Raw genomic sequence first — 15,754 nt, 5'->3', positions numbered from 1 at the left:
GGGGGGGGGGGGGGGGGGGGTCAGCTCATCACGACATTGGCAACTCGGCACATCATTATTACTTTCCCCCTTCACCTCATGTTTGAGCCGTTCTCTTCAAAGGGTTTATAATTCCAGTACAATTATTATGAGTGTAAAGCATTGTGGGTAGCAGAGTACTTTGGGCATGTTGGATTGTCCTCATGGTGCTGAGCAAAACTGATGATACCACAGATTTGTTAATTTGCCGTGACTGACACGGTCTGTGTAACGAGACAAACATTCAAACTGGCGATTAGAAACCATCTCAGTGCAGACAACAGCACGACTCAGATAGCCCACACTTCCTCCATGCGCATTGAACATGCATGTTCCTCCACTGGCTGTGCATGATGCTGTACTAAAGATGTTGTACTGGAATTGTTTCTTTTTTCCAAATATTTAACAACATTGAAATGTCAAATTGAACTCTTGGCTGTATGGCTGTATGCTGACTTTGACTCCAGTTTCAGCATAGAGTGTGTGGGTGCTTTCAGAAGTGTCAAAGGCCTGGGCCCTACAATCGAAATAAAGAAAAAAAAAAACATTTGGAATAAAATAAAGCTGTGGTCATTTTCTTCCTGTGTGCACTGCCGTTTTGTATTTATTAGCAACTGTCAGTTATCGTACACTAATATTGCAATCACTTGTTCCAAAATGGTTTAGTAATCGGTTCACACAGTTCACAACAATGATGTAAGTAAAGTCTTTAAAAGCCTTACCACTGTTTTCTCTGACATTTCTCATGGATGATTAATTACAGCTTTTACTTTTCTTATTAGCATAAGTAACTGAGGTCATAGAAAAACTTGCAATATCTGATTTTGGGCACTTGGGGAACACAACATTGATATCTTCACTTTTTAGGAAACAATAGTTTGCAGTTTGTTGCTGAGCAGCTGGTGTACAGTGGATTTTAGAGGCTTTTAGCTGGAAACAGCTGCCTGCTGAGCAGAGGCGAAGCCAGACATTGTAAACATTCGGGGCTTAGCCCCAGTCTAAGTTGATATTCAGAGGACAATCTCCCTCAGAATTTTTTTCCTCATTCACAGCAGCTACGTGCTGTTTACTGTATCAAGCCATTTGAACATCATTTGGAAAAAACATGAAAGTTGCCCAGGAAAAAAAAATCATCCTAAACCTGCATCATATTTTGAATCTAATTGTTCTCCGTCTCCGTCATTCTGAAGCCACAACACAACAGATATTGACGATGGTTAATTTTCACTACTGTCACATAAAAGGAGGCAAAGACTGTCTGATGTGACTATTTTGAATTTATATGACACAGGTGGGGAATGAATTTGGCATAAACAGCATCACAAATCTTGACACCTATTTTTGTTACACTATGCTGGAGTAGAGTTCACTGATTACAATCTACATTTAAATCCAGACCATAATAATATGTGCTGCTCTAACTGAGCAGTCATGGATCCACGACAAGGCCAAGTGAATGTCTTCATGACTCTGGACTGAATATTAGGCCAACAGAAGAACAGTTACTCCAATGATATTAAATTTCTTTAAAGAATAGCATCATAGGATAAACAACATGGACATGTACTAATATTATCAGACAGCAGTTTATTCTACTGATCTACTCTGGATCACTCTGTTCACGTTCCCTCCTGTTTTTGTCTTCTTTCACTCTCTCAGCTCCACTCATCCATTCCTGGAAATGTCCTGCTGACTGCTTCTGCTGCTTTGCTCGTATTCATCAAGTAAAGTCCAGTGTTATCCAAGAACATATGTGAAAAATTACATTAATATCACAGAATTACATTTTCATTTTCTAGTTTACATGATTATCTTAATAGAATAGGCTTCTATAATGACTCTTATATTCATAATTTTAGTTATTTTTCCAGATGCTTTGAGGATGGAGCACTATATCATAATCATGGATTGTGCATTTAAAAGGAGAATCCAACCCTTTTTAAGAATTCACATTTGTTATTCCTGTGCCCAAGAACTAACTGGTGAATATTTGTGAACGTGCAGCACTCTCCTCTAAAGTAAGAAACATTAAAATGTACAATGTCATCCCAGTTTGCTCTATAACAATGAGTGGAGCTCTGATGCTGTGAGGCCATAAAATATTAGAATAATTTCTTACACTAAAATTAGTGTTTCAACTTTTAAGCTTTATATCCAATTCAAAATCTGGATGAGACCTGGGACGGAGACTTCACAAAGTCAGTAGATTCTCTCTGATTTCTAGCTTTAGGACAGATAATTCAGATTTAACATATGTGACATTTAAGCCTTTCATTTAGTCAAAACTGCTTTCAAATGAATGAACTTTTGTTTATGAACGTTGGGATTATTATTTATTAGTAACTTGAACTTCATGCACAGCTGCTGTTGGATTTACACTTGCAGTTTACCTTCACTTACCACTGCAGTTTATTGATTATTTTTCTGCTGCTTGTGGACTTCATGCTGGTTTACTCTGTGTCCATGAGAATGTGAGTAGTTGTGGACACTGGGTCCAGACCCGGCCGAGTCTTTGCCAGAATAATTTGAATAACTGCATAAGAAAAGTAAACTGGGGAACAAACAAACGCAGAAACGTTTCGTACCCGTGACAGTTTTGGAAATCAGACGAACAGGAAATTAGGCGTGCAGGGAAAAACCAGAGGTGCGCACATCTGTCTGATTTAATGGACTGTGCACGTACAGGCTGTAGGAGCCAAAATATGTTTTTGCTTATGTTTATATTTGCTTGGGCCGCACGTATTGCGTCACTTCCGTAGATTGACACATGGGTGTGGTTTCCCCTTATTTTACCTGTTCACCTGGGTGGCGGCGGGAGATTTAGACAAAGGGAGTTAGTAGAGCTCTGATATTTTCTATTGACCGTCACCATAGTCATCATCACTTCATTCTCACAGTCAGATCACAACAGGTGTTTATATTTTTGTGGAACAGCTGCTTGTCAGTCCCTTTCGAGTTTTTTCATTCAATAAACCTTCGGTAAACATCATCTGGATTTCTGTATGATTTTGTGGACAGGAGCTTACTAAGTCTCTCAGCGGCCTAAGGCGCCAAATTTGCTTTAAATAAGGAAGACAAAAAGCAGGAAGGTCACATTGAGCCCATGCCAGGCTCTGAGAACAGTTCACGGTCCAAACACTGAAACGTCCACCAGGCTTTATATCCTGTCTGCACGAGGAAATCAACTGCCCGGCACCGGAGGTAAGTCCTGAATTTACTTTCTCAGCAAAGTGGTTCGAGAAAATGTTTAATTTCTTGATGTTTTATGTGAACAGTGAGACATTTACTCACCTGGATGTAAAATAGCCAAACAAACGTTTGCATATCACAAACTGAATATCATTAAAAGGGAAACCATGATTGTAGTTTATATTCTAAGCATACATTCATAGTAATTACTGTAAAAGTATAAAATTATTTTTGTGCCTCATTCCTGAGGGCTCAGTGGGACTTTTTGTGCACAGACAAATACTTTTTTGCAAACACACAAATTATATTTTGAAGAAAAAATATTTTTTAGCAAATAATACTGTAACCTGAGCAAACTAAAATTTATTCTGTGCGGAATCAATCTATTTTTCAGTTTTCTATTATCCACAATATCAACGTGTCACTCAGTTTCAGTCAATTCTATGAGAAGCTGCTCGGCCAAAATTGAATACTTCACTTGCACATACAAGTATACTGGTACTAAGCTCTTGCACATACATGTATACCATCAGGCATATACTGTACATGTATACATATAGTCATGCATGTGTGGGGCAGTAGCCTAAATAAGCCACTGGGTGTGAAAGTTGCAATGTTTATTCCCGGGTGAATTCCGGTTTTGGTGTTGTTTGACCGCTGTGGGGCACCGTAGTTTTGAGGTGAGTTCCGCGTGTGCCGCCATCTTGGTTCGATGTTTTCTTCTCTGACGGTACAAGGTAAGCAGTGTTAACAGCAGCCTGCATCATATTAAAATATCTCCATTTAAATCACACTTCCAGTCTTTATGTTAAAATGATCTGTAAACAACATGTTAGTTAACAGTTTGTCATGGGTCTGAGACGTGAGCAGTTGTATTTCCTGTCTTAAGTTTGTTGGTAATATTGGCTAGCCGGCTAGCTTTCTGTGCATCAGAGTGGAAACGGTGTGGGATGTTTGATCTGGTTGGTTACAGGTAGGCATGCTATTCATCTGCTAGTTACTTTAGCCCTGCAGTTAGTGATGGCTTCTCTCTCTCTTGCTCGGTGTTTTTGAAGCTGCATTGTAGAGGATTGTGATGTCTGCTGTCGGGGGGGAAGAGTGAGCTCCTAACCGCCATGCAAACTGGTAAAACGGATCTGTCACATCTCCTCTCCGGGTTGGTGCTCGAATATAAGTGTCGAAACCTCCAGTCGGTTATTATGTGTTTTTAAAAACTAATTTCGGGGCTGCATATACTCGTTCATCCCTGAGCGCAGTGTAGCCGCGGTGTTTTACAGCAGGTCTGGGTTGGACAGGTGACAGGTGTGTTTACAGTGTCTGCGCTCTGAAAGAGGTTACAGCAGAAAAGGGGTGAAAATTAGCGGGTTCACCCGAGTTTTGCCAATCAGCGCCGAGTCTACTGCAGAGTCCTTTTGACCCTGGTGTGAATGGCGATTGCTCCCTTTTCCAAAGTAGCACATTTTGGAATTCATTGATTATCGATCCCTAGCAAACAGAGTCTGCAGCAAAGACGCAGCTTCAGCCTGAGCTACATTGTTGCCTGACATGATGCATTTTGCCTCCACCTGTATCTTTACTCCTTCTTTCGTATTTATCGGTGGTCGGTGCACCACCTAGTGGTAGCAACTTTCCGTTAAAGTTTGGTGCCTACCGGATACATACTCAAGAACACACATACATAATCGCACTCATATTCTCTCATACTCATAGTCCCACATTATGCATGCATATCTATGTATGTGTTTATGAATATATATATATATAGCCTTTGCATGTATGTATATGCACGGTAGTATGCATGTATGTGCAAGTGCGTAGTACCAATATATATGTAAGTGAAGTATTTAGTTTTGGCCTAGGTGCCTTCTCATACATAATTGTATTTTATATTCTGAGCATAAATTTATAGTAATTACTCTAAAAGCAATCAAAATGTTTTCTATGCATCAAATGTGTTAATATCAGTCAAGTTAGGCTCAATGTCTTTGTTTTAACTTGAGTGTGAGTAATCAATGTTTAATGTGGACAAAGAACATGGAATAATTAATGGACAAATACAGGGGCGCTTCAATTATTATCATTCGGGGGGGTGCAGCGTAATTGAAAAGGCTTTTGGAATGATGACTGGATGGAGGTTTACCCTTTGAGGTTAAACCTACATTTGCACCTCAGATTATTGCATCCTGTGCCTTTTTTACACAATGTGTGTCTAGAGAATGGGGACAAGCTGGAGCCAGATGGCGATGTTGCAGAGGACACCCTCGAACCCCAACCTATCCATGACCCCCTAGTAGAAAATGAGAGCTCCGAGAATGCTACAAGGGACAGGCTGGCTGCCCTGATCTCAGGCTGTCTGCAAGCCTTGTAAAGCTGCCTGTGATCAGGAAATAGATATGTGTATATAGTTGTGTGTGTGTGTGTATATATGTTACGTTAGCTTGTTGAAATCATTTGTTGTTGTTAAATACAGATACTGGTTATACCTTATCTCAGGGATGTGTACAAGTTTTTCCTAATGTTTTTTCTAATAAATCTTTTCATACTAATCTGTTTTTAGGAATTTTACTATTAATGTTAAGTATGTATGTTATTCACACTCACAAACCTCTTGTTATAAACAACCTTGCACTTTATTAGGCCACTGGCATCACATTCAGAATGGATTTCCATTGGCACATACAAAAAACTGTATAAAAGTAGAAGCTACATTTGTAGATTCTTAAATAACTTTAGGTTACAACAGTCAGCTGTGCTTCTGAGGTAGGCATCTGAACAGTGCAATAACATAAACAATTCACATACACAGGAACTTGTGTGATGCAAGGGTAAAAATATTGCACATTAAAACTACACAACTCATATTTTATCAATGAGCTTTTCAAACGGGACCAAGAACTGCTCTGTTTTCTCCTCATTCTCCTCATGGTGCTTCTGCTCCTCAGCACTTTCCTGTGCTAGAAAATCGACAATGGGATTTGTCGTCTTCATTTTCTTTTTTCGGTGAAGGGGTTTGGAGGGCTTGGGGTAGATATGGGAGAGGCTGCTAAGCTGCACTGGCTGCTAGTACTAGCTGCCATGGAAGAAGATGCTGTGTCAGAGGTGGTGGTGGAACTCGTGGGCTCGAAGATCTCTTGAAACAACAAAAAAATGAGAAGGAATTATATTCCAGAACTGGGTGATATGACCTTGTGTTATGTACTAGGGCAGCATGATATTGAAAAAATATAATTGTGATCATTTTGAGCGGGACATCTCTGCAGCACCACAAGAGTATTTTGACACACTTGAGCCTTCCCGAGATTTGAAAATTGCAGTAGGTCATATTGCGATTTTGATACAATTAATTGTGCAGCCGTATTATTTACAATACATAATAACTGTTCAAAACATTTTATTTAAAAAAATAAAAAGAAAGATAAGACAACAAACCAATGTCTCATATCATCAACACTAAAATCACATTACCTTGTAAATTACCATTCTGATATCAAAAGATCAATAATTAATCACATTCCAGGCTACAACTAATGCATTTCATGGTAAATGTGATTGCACCTGCTTTTTAAACCTTACCATAAGAATTGGTACCGGATCATCATCAGGGACTAAAAGATGCAACCACAACAGGAGGGCCCATTGATGGCCTGGCACCCAACACCTCATGCATGTCCTCAAAAAACTGCCATGTGGCCGCAGTTACTTCGCTGGCATCTGTCCCAGAACCTGTCCTGGGAGATTTCAGGTCCTGCCATAAACACACACAAACACAACGTCATAACTCAGTAAATGATTATAAATAATGTTTTATCTTTGTTGTGAAGCGCTTTGAGCTGCATGTCTTGTATGAAAGGTGTTATGCAAATATTTATTATTATTATTATTATTATTATTATTATCATTATTATCATTATTATTATCATTATTATTATTATCATTATTATTATTATCATTATTATTATTATTAATATTATTTATAGCCTCTTTTCCAGTAGGCCTGGAGTTGTGATTGAAAATTTTTTTAAAGATGGTGAAATGGGATTGAGCCGAAATGTCACTGTCATTTCAGACTATACATTGCTATAATAAAAATACATATTATAGCTACTTTAAGACCTTTAATGTCATCACACAAAACAAGCTGTGTTTTAATTTTCGTCCACTATGTATATTAAAGTAGGAATATTAGGTTGTTTTATTGTTTATTTGGCCAGAATTACTGGTTATTGATTGGTGAATTGGGTGTATGCGCAATTCAACAGTGAATGTCATACTAAATTAAATGAGAGCAGATAGTCGTTCAATTCAATAGTTTTTGAATGGAGTCCGACTACTGTAAAGAAAAAGCAGCGGGCTGGTCCTTTAAGGGAAGATTTAAATAAAAAAAAAAAAAATACTTCCGGTGGATGAAGACAAAAACAGATAGAGAAGCAGCCCAGCGGTGAGAAGAGGGCGGCCCGTCGACTAGGTGAGCGGACTTGTTTCACAGAGGCTGGTCAGACACCGTCCGCACAGACGAAGAGTGAAGGCGCTGCAGCAGACAGACACACGAACAGTGACACCGAGCCATGGTGAAGATCAGTTTCCAGTCTGTCGCGGGACAGAAAGTGGAAAAGGAGAATGATGGCGACAAGACCGAAATCCTCATCCCTCATCCGATGGTGAGTAGCGCGTCGCTTATTGTTATTCTTCTTATTCTCATAACGCCTGTCGTTGCTGTCTTCATGTTGCGATGCCCGCCTGCCGTCCCCAGGCTCCTCTGTCTGGTTGCTCTTGCAGGACAGCTTGCACCTGCACAGCCATGAACAGCAGGGGATTTTTTTTTGACAGCGTCTATCGCCATTTGGTTGCAAACAAAACATGTCATTGCTGTGATGGTTTCCACTGCGCCAGTGCCGCTTATTGCAGGCTTTATGCAAGTTATTATCACAATGTGCAAATGCATACTCTTTGTTTAGGACTACATGGACGATTACATGCCAAAAGCAATTTAACAATAGAAGGCTTTGTATTGGATTTTGCCCTGTAAGTGACATGGCTGCTAACGATTTTTTTCCCCTTCAGTGCAGATTTAGATGAACTCTCCAGCTTTATATAAAAAAGAGAGAGTGCAAGAAATGCACAAGCTTTGGCTGACAAAATGGCAGATGGGTTGTTGTGGCTTGCAGCACATGCAAGATACATTTTTTTTAAAGCTCTTAAGGAGGGAGAACAGTGGAGTCCTCAACTTTGCTGTAGGGGCATCCCAGTATGGCTTCAACTCAGCCCTTATCAAATTTACATGTCCAAGCCCCGAAGATGTTGAAGCATAATGGAATGTAGATAAGACGTCAGGCACGCATATAAAGTGAATATTGCAAAAGTGCAGGGCTGGAGTGGCTCGTGTGACTTTGAGATCTGTTCATCCAAATGCACCGAACAGACAGGACACAGACAGGCCTCATGGTGTGTCACGCTCTTAGCTGGTGTTAAAGAGCCTCTATCTCTCTCAGTGGGGAGGGAGAACACAAAGAACTCAGTATCACAGAACTGTGTGTTGGCACAGTTGTCGCCTTGTACTTCTGCACCCTCTGTGTCCAAATGTTTCCTCAAGTACACTGAACTGAAACGTGTAATTCTGCGTATCTAGCACACACACTGTATTGCAAACATGAACATGTGAAACAAAACGACTGCTTTCAAGCCTTTTGTGTCATTTCCTTTCTCAAATGATTGTCCTCAAGTTTCTCTAAAGCTCCATTTCCTATGCACACCGTTGTTATTTTTCCCTTCATAGCTCTAGTTAAGAATAGCAACCTTTGTTCTTTTTTACCTGCCACAAGCACATGGCAGTACAGCTACAGTAAGCACTGAGCCGCCTCTCAGTTAGTCATTATCACTGTAAATGGCAGCGTGCATTGAGTGAGTGGCTACTATCTGTGTGTAGTGCCACCCTGCCAACACAGGTTGGGCGCGTGGCACCAGCAGATGGGCTGCGAGACTGGAGGCGTCTGGGAAGATTACTCACCATCTCAAGACAACTTTTCATTACCGAGCGCTCCGTCATGCCTTCCGCTGGCTGGGCTCAGTGCTCAGTAATTCCTGTTCGAAATGCTGCATTGCCATTTATGCAAGCTTCTATTTTAACAGTCGGTTAATTCAGGTCATTTTCAGCTGCTCGTCACGGCGATGATGAGTAAGCTGAAAGTTGGACTGAAGCTGCCTGGAAATCCTATTCTGTGCCTTTTTTGAAGTATTAATAAGTGTATTGTGTGTGTGTGTGTGTGTGTGTGTGTGTTTTCCAGGATGAGGAGGAGCTAGTCCTGCCGCTTAGGCCCAAGAAGTCTCTCCTTAACGGCCTGTGCTGCCTGACATTTGGCCTGGTTGTGTTCATGGCCGGTCTGGTCCTTGCCTCCATCTATGTCTACCGCTACTACTTTATACCTCATGTAAGACCTCATTAACTGTACTCTGTGCTGTATGTGTCTCAGGTTGGTCTTTGCATCAAGCACTGTAATATAAATTAAATTATGTCCATAATTTTTTATTCACATCATGGCTATATAACAAGGGTACTCTTGCTACAGACTTGTTTCAGAATATTCCAGCTGAAGTGTTGATGTAGGTGCTGATTTGTGTGTGTGTGTGTGTGTGTGTGTGTGTGTGTGTGTGTGTGTGTGTGTGTGTGTGTGTGTGTGCGTGCATGTGCAGATCCCAGAGGAGAACCTGTTCCACTGCCGGGTGCTTTATGAAGACTCTGTGTACGCCCCACTGCGTGGGCGTCAGGAGCTGGAGGAAAATGTTGGCATCTACTTGGCCGACAACTACGAGAAGATCTCTGTGCCCGTGCCTCACTTTGGAGGCAGCGACCCTGCTGACATAATCCACGACTTCCACAGAGTGAGGACAAACGCACATATTTGACATTATGCAACTTGAATAGAGAGAGTGCACAGTTAAATCTCAACTACAAGTAACTCATTATGGTGCTTTTTAGCGGTCCACTTCAAAGAAGCCACAGAAAAAGAAAAATTAATATGACAAGAAAAAATTTGAATATAAAACAAGATGAGATCTCAGAGACTATAATTAGCACAGTGGTGCTTTGAGTTTAATGCCAGTGTCAAGATACTGATGTTCTTGCAGTGACAATGCTAACGTGCTGATGTAACGCAGCTATAATGGTTAACATGTTCACCATCTTAGTTTAATATGTTCATGCTAATATTTGCTAAGGAACACAACGTCAGGAATAGCATTTGCTTTTCAGACGTTTGGTCATGCCATTACCAAAATATTGGACACATTTTGAAAAAAATGGATCTGATTATGGTGCTGGAAGAAGTCAGTAGGATTCATCCTCTGGGGACTGTACACAATCTTAATGGCAGTTAATTCAATATTCAGGCTGGGCTGAAATGGTTTGGGGATTGTGTAACTGACAACACCATCTCTGCAGACTCACAGCTAGCATGGCTAAAATTATTCAGATGCCAACAGGTCACAAGAAGCTAAACCTGAACGCTGATCTTTGGGGTTCGTCTTTAATGAACTGCATCATTTTCCAGGGACTGACCGCCTACCATGACATTGCCCTGGACAAGTGCTACGTTATTGAGCTCAACACCACCATCGTGATGCCTCCACGCAACCTTTGGGAGCTTCTTATCAACGTCAAGGTTGGTGAGCTAACAGCTACCATGCTGGCAAGCCTGGAAGATGCTAGCACTGGTTAGTCCCAGTCCAACTCCGCACTTGAATAAAGTGTTTATTGATGAGGGAAAAATCCCTCTGAGCTAGCCAGCTAACTTGCTATTCCTTAGTTAGCGCGGTTGCTAACTGGAAAATAAATTCACACAGTTTATTGAAAAGAAGTGTGTGTGTCTATATATATATATATATATATATCCACACACACTTTTTTTCAATAAACTATATCTATATATAGATATAGATTAAATTATGTCCTTAATTTTAAACTATATATACCAGCACAGGATGTTAAATAAAAGAAGTGGATGCCGACACACAACTAATAATCTACAGCACAATATCTTTCTCCTTTCTGGACTCCCCGGCCCTCCACTCTCTTAAAGGTCAGCACTATCAAGGTGGTTTGCTTTGGGTCAGTGGTGCAATTTCCTGTGTCAGATTTCAGATTTGGATTTTACTTACCCCAAGATTTATTAAAATTTAGCCCAAAAGCAAAAAAATAGAATGATGCTGTTTTTAGCAGTTTTTTGCAGGATCCAGCCGTTCAGTATTGGAAAACATTATCCCAGTGAGCTTGTTGTTATGGTACCACCACCTCTTTGTCTCTTGCAGAAAGGAACATACTTGCCTCAGACCTACATCATCCATGAAGACATGGTGGTGACGGGCAAAGTGCACAACATGCGTCAGCTGGGACCCTTCATCTACCGCCTGTGTAACGGGAAGGACACGTACCGCCTGAACCGTCGAGTCACTCGCAGACGTGAGTTGAGGTTAATGGAGGAAAGCGTTTAAAGAAAAGCTCATTAGTTACCTGATAAATGATCTGTGTTTTTGTTGCGGGGATAGAAGGAGCTTTATTTTTTCAAACTGCTGTGATTAGATCTGAAGCTCAGCTCGCACTAAACACAGTCACATCGCTGATCCACTCTCTCTGTCTCACCCTGTTTCCTTCACAGGCATCAACAAGCGCGAGGCGAAAAACTGCCACCACATCCGTCACTTTGAGAATACATTTGTGGTGGAGACTGTTATCTGCGATGAAGCGTAAACACCACGGTTATCCGTGCCACCCCACGCACCCAAAGCCCACAGTCACTTCCCCAGCCGCTGTAGCACCCTCCGGTGGATCAGATCATGTCTGAGTTGCACTTTACTTGTGATTTTGGTTTGATACCTTTTGTTAAAGATTTTCTTTTATTTCACTACCTGCCTGTTTTTTCTCTATTTCCCATAGGTAATATTTACCCTGAAGTGTGATGCAATACTAAGCTGTTGGCTCTATCACAGGATTTTCCATGTAGCAAAGTCCTTAAGCCAGTAATGAATTATACTTTCAAAACCTCTCCTCTTGCTCTTTGGGGATTTGTATGATGGTTACTGTCGTTGGGGGAGGTGACTGTTTTCTTTTGTTTTTTTTTTTCTCCTCCCCTGGAGGTTACTTTGTGTCTCTTAGTTCTGCCAAGACGGTCATCTATGCAGAGCATGACGCCTTGCTTTTCTGAGCAAACATGATCCAGATTCCAGTTACTAGCTTTTTTTTGTTTTTTTTTCTCATGATCTCAGCAATGTAAAGACGTAACTGCTGATGACTAGTTGCTTGCATCTTAATCCTCTTGCCTGTTGCTTCCTTGCTCTCTTCCTGCTTTTCATTTCCTTCTTAAAAATCATCAGTACATTGTAGATTGTTAGAGAACGTTGCGTTGGGCATTAGAGTGCATTCTTTTTTTTTATGCATAATATTCCATCATAATTGAAACTGGTGGAGACCCATATTTATTTTTGGTGCTCTCATTTTTCATCAGCTTTTCTCTTTTTATTGTGCTTATTTTTTGCTCTTCAAAAGCTCCTTATCACTGCATTTGTGAATCATTTTACAGTAATGTCTTTGTTTTCCCTTGCATGTGTTTATCTATAAGAGAAAAACAGCACTGTTAGAATGTTTTGTAAACCAACGTTTAAAGCCTTAGTCCAGAGTCAGAGACTGGACTAAAGTCAATACTACTGAGAGGGAGCATATAATACCATATGTTAGTTAAACAAAACAAACTCTGATCTGTATATTTTGTCTGCCAATGAAATCTGTCTGTGAATAAAGTAGTGAAAAAATGTATCATCCAATAACGTTTTATTTAATCCAAGACCCCAAAACCTTTGGCACCCAATGACATCATTCTGTAGTGAAGTGTTTTCACTACAATACACATTAATATTCCTAATGTATATTTTATATATATATATATATAATTTAGAAGCATTAGTATAAAATTTACAGTACATTAGCGTTATCATTAATAGTAGCAGCTACATGTGGAGAGTTTTCAGTGCTATCGACTGGACATTGTAACGTCCAGAGTACCTTCCTCACACTTGTAGCGTTGATTAATTAAAATAAGCAATTTAATCACAGAGAAAGATTTAAACGTGCTTTCTACTTTTTTATTTTATTTGCACAAGCAGTTGTAGTTTGGGGTGGATGCACTGACTATCTAGCTCTTGCATCACAACTAACTACAGCAAGTGAGAAAGTTGTGACATTTGGGGATTTCCTCTCTTAACTTCTGCATGGTTTTGATGTTGAACAGATAACAAAAATTCATATCACTCTCATCCAGTTGCCTCGTTTGACATTTTATTGCATTTGTAATGGATGGAATAATCATCATAATATATGGTTAATATAAAACAAAGCTATTTTGCCAGTCCCCATTGTGCAGTCACATTAGCAGTGATTACTTTTGGGTCATTTTAGGGTTCAGGGCTGGAGATCTGTCTCCACTGCTGAGACACTCTCAAATAAGACAAAAGCAGGAGTCACATCATATGATTTATAATATGGAATACATAATAGAGTCAAAACAGTCAGAGCATGATTACACAGAATCAAATACACAATGAGAAAAGGATGATGCTACAATAAGGGTAAAAGTAAGGTTTTTTCTCAGCTGCTTATAAACCAGCTCGGATGTTTAATCACACGCAAGACATTGGTCAGTCTTGAGAGTTCAGGTCTGATGACTGAAGGAAAAAGGCATAACACAAGATTCATACAAAATGGCAGAAAATTAAGACAGACATTTTGGAAACCCACTTAATACCTGAACACTAACTATGATGGCAAAGTTGTTCACCGATTCACATGTTTTAGCTTCCTTTTATTATTGGTGAAGAAATTAAAATGTTAAAAAAAAAAGATCACAGTTTGACTACTAGCTTGACTAGCTATTTTCTCACTTTTTAAAGTCTTTGTGCCAAGCTAGCCTCCTGGCTGTAGGTTATGTACGGACATGAGAGAGCTATTTGTCTTATCGCCTGACTTTTGGCAAAGATACGAGTGGCACCAATCTTCTTAGCTAACTCCCCGGAAGAGGGTGAATAAACTGTGGAACTATTACTTAAAGATTCATTATTTCTCTTAAAACTGGCTCAACTCTCTCTCAACATGAGGCTGTGGTGTTGCAGCCTATAGGCACAAATTATATTCATCAACAAGCGTTTTCTTCACCTCTTTCACGAAGTTTCAAAAACATTTTGCTGAAGAGACAATTACTGTTGGTTTGTTGATGAAACCCACCATACAGTCAAACAAAATGACGAACCCACACCCATACAAGCTGTTTAGCTGAAGAATTAGGAAAATCAGAATATCACATACACTGTATCTGGTGCCATCTCATGAAAATATGAAAACGGTATATGTTGTTTGTCTATGTTTCTCTTGGAAGATGCACATCCTGTTTTTTCTTCCAGAAGGCATCCAAAGAAAAGTAATACAAGAGTGGATCAAGACAGCAGTTCACAGTTGCAAGACATGTCAAAGGTGTCAACCTACGTGTGCTTATAACCAAACCAATCGTCAAAGGCAAGAAACATATGATAAACATAATCAAGCTCATGGCAAAAATCAGCATTACATTCACCTTGTTGCGGATTCTTGCAGATTCATTCAGATGTCTGCGTAGAGTCCAAGACACCAGAGCAGTGCACACAATGTTGACTGCCAGCATGGTGAGCAACAGCACAGCCACAAAGTAAATAAATGGAGATGTACCAGACCCATCATGGTGAGGAATGTCAAAACAGATAGATTGATTTTGTTGGCTTAAAATTCTTGAAAGGCCCTTACTCTCTGGGATGTTGACCACAAACACAAACAACCAGATGAGCACAGCGGCTTTCCAGGCGTTGGACGAGGTTCGCAGATGGCGTGACCTCAGAGGAAAAACAATAGCCAGCAGCCGGTCCATACTGATGAAGGTGATGAAGATGGCACTGGAGCGGATGTTGTTGCAAAAGAGCATTGTGATCAAGTTGCATGCCCTTTCACTCAGTGGCCAAATGCCCGTGGCGTAAAAGTAGACCCTCATGGGCAAGGAGATGACAAGCTGCAGGTCCGAGATTGCCAGGTTGACCATGAAGACTGCGCTGGTAGTTTTGATGCTGTGACGGCGGAGCAGGATCCACAGTGACACGGCATTGAGAGTCAGACCGATGACCATAAGGCAGCCAAAGATCACAGCATAAACAGGTTGTTTTTCCATGTTGTTGTTAATGTCTGTCTGATGGGAAGAGCGATGTTCCTGTGTTCTGTTTTGAGTACTGCAGTTAAGCATACTTCAGATTTCTTCCTTCCTCTCGTCTTTTTGTGTTTGAAATGCAACACATTCAAAATGTCAGATGGATGTGACACATTATTCATAACACAGGACGCTATGAACAGGAAACTGACACTCAACTCAAGACAGGAAATGTGGTTACTGAGGTAAATGAATTGACGACTTCACAGTGGTCATTTTGTGTGAAATTGCAAGATGTAGTTGTTTATTAATTTAAATTTTACAGCAAACATATGAGATGT

At 40.3% G+C, this 15,754-nt stretch overlaps 2 protein-coding genes and 2 long non-coding RNA genes across 4 annotated transcripts; 2 read left to right on the top strand and 2 right to left on the bottom strand.

The window, feature by feature from the left end:
* Nucleotides 1-2,850: 2,850 nt before the first annotated feature.
* LOC147818025 (uncharacterized) lies at nucleotides 2,851-5,753 on the top strand. The gene is made up of 2 exons (XR_015438384.1): nucleotides 2,851-3,219; nucleotides 5,421-5,753. It is a non-coding gene; the product is annotated as an uncharacterized LOC147818025 (long non-coding RNA).
* A 240-nt stretch (nucleotides 5,754-5,993) lies between these two features.
* On the bottom strand, nucleotides 5,994-11,867 carry LOC147818024 (uncharacterized). Its single transcript, XR_015438383.1, has 3 exons — nucleotides 11,711-11,867; nucleotides 6,781-6,952; nucleotides 5,994-6,337 (listed from the first exon to the last, which is right to left on the bottom strand). It is a non-coding gene; the product is annotated as an uncharacterized LOC147818024 (long non-coding RNA).
* On the top strand, nucleotides 7,634-13,009 carry itm2ca (integral membrane protein 2Ca). The gene is made up of 6 exons (XM_023425018.2): nucleotides 7,634-7,865; nucleotides 9,489-9,632; nucleotides 9,895-10,083; nucleotides 10,752-10,862; nucleotides 11,509-11,659; nucleotides 11,856-13,009. The coding sequence occupies exons 1-6, from the start codon at nucleotides 7,773-7,775 to the stop codon at nucleotides 11,945-11,947; spliced, it is 780 nt and encodes a 259-aa protein (XP_023280786.1). The 5' UTR covers nucleotides 7,634-7,772; the 3' UTR covers nucleotides 11,948-13,009.
* A 506-nt stretch (nucleotides 13,010-13,515) lies between these two features.
* LOC111668870 (lysophosphatidic acid receptor 6-like) lies at nucleotides 13,516-15,554 on the bottom strand. The gene has a single exon (XM_023425019.2). The coding sequence runs from the start codon at nucleotides 15,507-15,509 to the stop codon at nucleotides 14,604-14,606; it is 906 nt and encodes a 301-aa protein (XP_023280787.1). The 5' UTR covers nucleotides 15,510-15,554; the 3' UTR covers nucleotides 13,516-14,603.
* Between the last annotated feature and the right edge of the window lie 200 nt (nucleotides 15,555-15,754).

This window comes from Seriola lalandi, unplaced genomic scaffold (assembly GCF_002814215.2).
Source record: "Seriola lalandi dorsalis isolate HSWRI2012SDOR001 ecotype SW California unplaced genomic scaffold, Sedor1 jcf7180002054764, whole genome shotgun sequence".
Lineage (NCBI taxonomy): Eukaryota > Metazoa > Chordata > Actinopteri > Carangiformes > Carangidae > Seriola > Seriola lalandi.
This window is presented reverse-complemented; position numbering and strand designations above follow the sequence as displayed.

Coding starts and splice junctions, on each gene's coding strand:
- itm2ca (XM_023425018.2), top strand. CDS start 7,773: ATGGTGAAGATCAGTTTCCAGTCTGTCGCGGGACAGAAAGTGGAAAAG. Junction 10,084..10,751: donor TAATCCACGACTTCCACAGA/GTGAGGACAAAC, acceptor ATCATTTTCCAG/GGACTGACCGCCTACCATGA. Junction 10,863..11,508: donor AGCTTCTTATCAACGTCAAG/GTTGGTGAGCTA, acceptor TGTCTCTTGCAG/AAAGGAACATACTTGCCTCA.
- LOC111668870 (XM_023425019.2), bottom strand. CDS start 15,509: ATGCTTAACTGCAGTACTCAAAACAGAACACAGGAACATCGCTCTTCC.